At 46.7% G+C, this 6,256-nt stretch overlaps 1 protein-coding gene across 1 annotated transcript in view; it reads left to right on the top strand.

Moving 5' to 3' along the window:
- Positions 1–5,788, top strand: part of elapor2a (endosome-lysosome associated apoptosis and autophagy regulator family member 2a) — a 34,564-nt gene extending 28,776 nt beyond the window's left edge. Inside the window, exons 19-22 of the mRNA XM_062547350.1 lie at positions 968–1,094; positions 1,502–1,680; positions 2,258–2,426; positions 4,605–5,788. Of these exons, the coding sequence (XP_062403334.1) occupies positions 968–1,094; positions 1,502–1,680; positions 2,258–2,426; positions 4,605–4,673 (544 nt within the window). The 3' untranslated portion in view covers positions 4,674–5,788. The remainder of the gene's footprint in view (positions 1–967; positions 1,095–1,501; positions 1,681–2,257; positions 2,427–4,604) is intronic.
- The last annotated feature ends 468 nt before the right edge of the window (positions 5,789–6,256 follow it).

The raw sequence follows: 6,256 nt of genomic DNA, 5'->3' as shown, positions 1-6,256 counted from the left end.
TAAAAATAGCTTGTATTTGTAGAAAAGAAACAGCATTATGTGAAATGTACTTCAAACGTGTTTGAACTTCATCCCAATGGTAAACCGAACATGCCCGGACAGAAAGATAATCTGATGTCTTATATATAATTCAGAATGGCTGTGAAAATGCAAGAATTTTATGTTTACTAGATAATATGAAATTTGCACTGAAATTGCCTTCCATTGCAGAAAGGTGATATCTGAAAGTAGTGATCTAACCAAATTTTTTCGAAAACAATTTTGTTTGTTTTTCTTCAGTATCAGTCACTACTCTTTCTTCAGTAAAATGTATGATGCTGGTGACTCCTCCAGATTTTACAGTCCTACGTACTTCAGTGGGAAGACATTGAAATGTTGCATTATTTACACGGTGCTTTACTAAAGACGAAGCCCTCGCCTCTGCCCTGCGTGGGCTCTTTAAAATGGTGTCCTATTAACAAAAAGATCCTCCATGCTGAGTATTATTGATTTTTTTCCATGAAGTTCCCCCTTGCCAGGCTTACTTGGAAATGACGATACCATTTGTGTCCAGTCCTAGCTGTGCTCGACTTTTTTTTTTTTTTTGGTGTGTGAAAAATCCCTAATTGGCTTCCATTTGTACCAAGCATGCCTTGCGATGCAAATTTCTATTCATGTGGGAAATGAATTGATTATTTCAGACACATTGTTCTCTTAATGCTCCCCACCTTAGAAAATGGCTGTCAGGCGTTTCAGGCAGACTCTTTCATCCTAATGGTCTTTTTTGTGTATTAATAGACAATATTGTTCCCTATACAGTCTTCCCAATTGCAGCACAAATGTTTTGCTTCCTGAACATGTTCCCGAGCTCTGATCCAGTTTTTGGCCAATTTTCTGTATTTCGGTGTTCTTTTCCCTGCCCTCCTGTTTTCTGTATTTCGGTGTTCTCTTCCCTGACCTCCTGTTCTCGTTGGCTCTTGCCTTGCAGTCAATGCCCGGCAGGCACCTGTGACGGCTGCACCTTCAACTTCCTGTGGGAGAGTGCCAGTGCCTGCCCACGCTGCACCGAGGCGGATTACCACGAGATCGAGGGGGCGTGCAAGGGTGGCGTCCAGGTGCGTTGTCCCCCTCTTATTGTCCCCCTGTCTTTCAGCTTGTGCTGTGTCAGAGTTACTCTAGACTGTAGTGCGCAGTGCTAGATTTAACTCTGGCACAAGTTGAATGTAGTCCAGTTAAGTGCTACATTGCTGTCGTAACACGGCTGTCTTGATGACAAATACTCTAGTGGAATACTATGGTGAACTGTGTTTAGAGCGCGGCGACATGTGTGGGTAGCACAGTCCGCCTCAGGTAGAACACAGTGAGAAGATGATGCAGCTTCTGCCGACTGACCAAGTGGCTTTCTTGCACTGTGTTCTCTAACATGTATGTGCACGTGCCCTTTATTTCCCTATCTGACCATGTCCAATCAATAACGTATCTAGTAACACTCTCTCTAACGCTCATCCCTCTGGTCTCCCAGGACACACATTACCTGTGGAATGAGCCCAGGTTGTGCACAGGGGGCGTGCTGCTGCCGGAGAAGAAGACCTGGCCCTGCGAGGCCATCGACTTCTGGCTGAAGGTGGGCGCTGGGGTGGGGGCCTTCTGCGCCGTGCTGCTCATCTCCCTCACCTGCTACTTCTGGAAGAAGAACAAGAGGTGGGGCAGAGCAGAGGCCTCTGTGTGTGTGTGTGTGTGTGTGTGTGTGTGTGTGTGTATTGGTGTGTGTGTGTGTGCGTGTGTGTGTGTGTGTGTGTGTGTGTGCGTGCGTGCGTGCGTGCGTGTGTGTGTGTGTGTGTGTGTGCGTGTGTGTGCGTGTGCGTGCGCATGTGTGTGTGTGTGTGTGTGTGTGTGTATAAATGTACACATTTACTTTCCTGCTGAGGTTGTAGCCATCCCTGCTATTAGCAATTCATGAGAAGTTGTAAGCCTTGAAGGACGCCTGCATCATAAATGATATATACAACTTGGCTCGTAGGAAATGTAGCGTAGGTATGATTCACAGCCCTCCGCCTAGTTTCAACCATGTTGATGTTTGTGAGCCCATGGCTGACAGCAGAGCAGTAAAAGTGCATAATCTTCACAGGACCTTCAACTGAGCCTTGTTGCACTAAATGTATCAGGGCCGTGACAGAGGGCTCCTATTCAAATTAATGACATTAAATCATAAAGTTTTACACATGATGTGGACATCTCTGTCTCACCCTTCCCCCACTCGCAACCCTCCCCATGACAGGTTGGAGTATAAGTACTCGCGCTTGGTGATGTCGGCCAATAAGGAGTGCGAGCTGCCAGCAGCGGACAGCTGCGCAATCATGGAAGGCGAGGGGGAGGAGATGGAGGACGAGGTGGTCTACTCCAACAAGCCCTCCCTCCTGGGCAAACTCAAGGCCATCGCCACGAAGGTGAGCTCTTCCTCCAGCCTCACGGCATCTTTACATTCCAGCAAGGCTCTCTGGAGAGGGGCAGGAAAAAACAGCTCAAGACCAAGGTTGGGAAGAACACGAGACATGATGGTTTGCAAAGATACTTTTTTTGTAGACAAAAAAGCAACTCTATCAAAGGCTGTTTGCTTTATGAATCTATTTATACAGCACAATTATGCACGTGATGATGATGTGGCATTGTGCTATTTAGTGTAGTGAACCAGCCACACTTCTTCGCTGTTGACTCAGACTTCTGTGTTTTTGTTTTGCTCCAACAGAGTTCTTGTTTGAAACATTGAGTTGTGTTTTTGTCCTTAGTCTACAGTGTGTGACACTTCAGTTATATAACTTGAACTGTCAATGGATCCTAAGCTGTTGGATCCTGCTGTATTTTTGTGACCAGAGATACAGGATGTTTTTGAATTTCTTAGTGTGTATGTGTGCGAGAGTGTGTGTGTGTGTGTGTGCGTGTGTGTATATATATATATATGTGTGTGTGTGTGTGTGTGTTTGTGTATATATGTGTGTGCCTGTGTGTGTGTGCGTGCACATACAGACAGTTGAACATTTTTGTAGATATTGTCTCTTTCACCTTGAAGTCTAACTGAAGATCTTCTTCAGCCGGGCTTGCGGATGACTTTGTGAGATTAAACAGGCGGTTGAGCCGAGCAATGCGGGGACACACACACAGCGCCACACACACACACACATATATATATATATACACAACACGGACACACACGCACACACACACACCACACAGTCTACAGCCAATTACAGAGGCAGAGAGAGGGAGCTGAGAAATTCAAGGGGAGAAACAGAGAGCCAGAGAGATGGAGGAAAGAGTGAGAGAGAGAGAGAGAGAGAGAGAGAAAGCGGGAGAGAGAGAGAGAGAAAGCGGGAGAGAGAGTGAGAGAGAGATAGAGAGAGAGAGAGCGAGAGAGATAGAGAGAGAGAGAGAGAGAGAGGGATAGAGAGAGAGAGAGAGAGAGAGAACGCCCAGAGACTCAGAGAGAATAAATCCCATTGAGAGCGTGGTGGAGCTCTGTCTGCTGCCGTGGCCATTGTCCCACTTAAGTGGCGGTTGGAACAGCAGCCCGTCAGGATGAGCCAAGCGCCACAGCAGTCCAGTGGGTGGACGGCACATCCTCAGCTAGACCAGAGACACAAAGCCACGGAGGAAGAGGGATGGACACGAGGTGGGAGGCCAGGAGTGAAGGCCACTGGACGAGAGCGAGTGTAATAAATGAAAGCTGCTTACAGCTGTAAGCGTCCAGACTTGTGGCAGTTATTATGTCCATGCTGGACCCCACAGATTGTAGAAGGATCAGATGTTTTATTGCTGTTACATAAACGTGCATTGAGGATTTATGAGCCACTCATTAGCGTCTATGGCTATGGATTAGTCTGAGATATAGATTAGAAAGCAGTGAGCCTTTTACTCAAGTCAATGCACACAAAGCATATCAACAGAATCTGCCATGTCATCTCCTTCCCAAATACCCCAACGCAGGGCATTTATCCTTGGGCATGACCCAGCAGTATAATTTTGCCCAGTTTATTATTTCTCAAAGTATAATCTCATTATTACACAACGCTGTCATTTTTCAGAGGTAACCTCATGAAAGCACTGTTGTGCAAAATGACTGGAGCCAGATGGCACATTCGTCACACCTCCCTGAGCTCTGCTCTTGTATGGACAGCAATCAGAAATGCCGGCAGTTTGTAGTTTAGTAGTTAGCTGCCGTGATCTTTAGCAAAACCAGAAAAGCAGCGTTCACATGCGCTCCTCTCTATGTGGTCTGTTTTTTTCCAGACGGAGGCGAGCTGCTCTCCACTCTGCTCTGTCAGTCACTTCTCTCCTCCTTGCTTTGTACCAGTAACACCCCCCCCCACACACACTCACACACACACTCACACACACACTTCCTCCCCACCCCCACCTTCCTATCTAAAGGCCAAAGGGAGCCGCATGCCAATCCTCGGTTGCCAAGACAATGGCCTGTTTACATCGTTAGGCTCTGGCCTTAACGAGAGCTCGGTTTGAATGGCGACTGACCCTGACCCGTGGAGAGGTGGCTTCTCTCTCGGCGCACATCATTGTGTTCCGTGTGCCCTGATTCGTTCCTGTCATGTTCTCTGTGTTCCTGTTTCTAGGGTAACGAAGACACCAGCGAATCGGTCCAGCTCAAGTCTTCCAAGGCAGAGCGATGGGTGTGGGGATAAAGAGAGAAGAAAGAAACAAGATGCCGTGCAAGAGACTGAAGCAGAGGGAGAGAGAGAGAGAGAGGGAGAGAGAGAAGAGAAGAGAAGAAGAGAAGAGAAAACCCATCAGGGAAGAGAGGAGGGTGGTGATCTTTTCGATGGGGCCCCCAAGAATCAGGATTTGACTCGGGAAGTTGTACAGAACCTATCTGGTGGCCTTACAATCGGGTGAAAGGCGGCACCCATTCCAAAGGGGAATATTTATGTCAAATTCTGATGGTTTCTGCTCAGGAAATGAAGTGGAAATTTAAAAAAAGAAAAAAAAAACGTTATTGATGATTTCTATTGTATTTTATTGTGTTGTATTTGATTTTGTCACTGTGCATTTTTTTCAAATTGTTCTCAATTGGTATTTATCCATTTGACTCTGTACAGGTGTATACACCCACACCCCATATGTGCCCCCCCCAGTATCCGTCATGCCTGGTCTGTGAGCTCTTGATGGGCATCCGACCCCCACACTCCCCCCCCCCGACTCCTCAGGAGCCCATAGAACACCTCTCTGTTCCCCTCCGAGAGGTTACCCTCACCTGGCTCTGGTAAGCAACAGCAACAGAGGACCCCTCACTTGGTGCATAAAAAATATAGTATAATATATATTCTAAATATGTGCAAATGGATACCAATCCTGCAAAAGCCAATGTTGAAAACTAAATGATGAAGCTAGCTAACTAAATGAATGAAGTGACCCATGTTATTAGAGGGGTTGCTGTAGTCTTTATTTTGCTGCTTGACCCTCTTTGGGGCTGTTTTAGCAGCACAGGACCTTCAGGGTGAGATGAGGTACCAATGGAATTGTAAGTATAAATGACAGCCTGGGCTATCTGATATCCGTGTGCTGATGACTGACTGTGTTTTTTTCTAGAACATTCAAGGCATAATACACACCCCCTTCCCCAGTCCCCCCCAACTTCCCCCCCCCCGCATATTTAAAGTGAAAGTCAAATGGTGTGCGTTTGTGTTCAACTCTGAGTGGTCTTTGGCCTGTCTGTGAGATATTTGCTTTGTTTTTTTGTTTTTTTTTCTTTCTCGTCTTTCTCTTTTTTTTGTCATAATAAATACTTGTTTGCACTGAAGAGACCTCTGTTCCTTGCGTTCATTTAAATGGGGGTGAGGGGGATAATTGAGTTCATCAACACTTTGAGAGTAATTAACATCAGTAATCAGGACCACGCCGAGAAATTAGCTCTCCGCCGTCGCGCCGCATCCCTCATCGCTCTCCCCCTGTCAAACCTCGCCGCTTGGCTTTTCTCGCTCGCTCTGTTCCTTCATCCATTTCATCTCCATCTTCCTCCATCTGTTTTTCATTCCTCTCTCTTCATCCTGTCTTCCCTTTGTCTGTGTTGAGCTCTCAGCTTCTCTCTCTCTTCTCTCTTCCCCTCCTAATGTCCTCTCGCTTCCTTGTCTTTGCTAAAGCAGCATTTTTGTGCTGATCGAAGGATGGAGTGTGTGTGTGTGTGTGTGTGGGGGGGGGGGGGGTCATTTGTGTGTAGAGAAAGTGCTGTGGCCCGATGCCTTTCCCGTCTCCCATCAAGTTCCACTAT

Source organism: Sardina pilchardus, chromosome 10 (genome assembly GCF_963854185.1).
Source record: "Sardina pilchardus chromosome 10, fSarPil1.1, whole genome shotgun sequence".
NCBI lineage: Eukaryota > Metazoa > Chordata > Actinopteri > Clupeiformes > Clupeidae > Sardina > Sardina pilchardus.
Note: the sequence above shows the minus strand (reverse complement) of the source record. Positions and strands in the feature narration are given on the sequence as shown.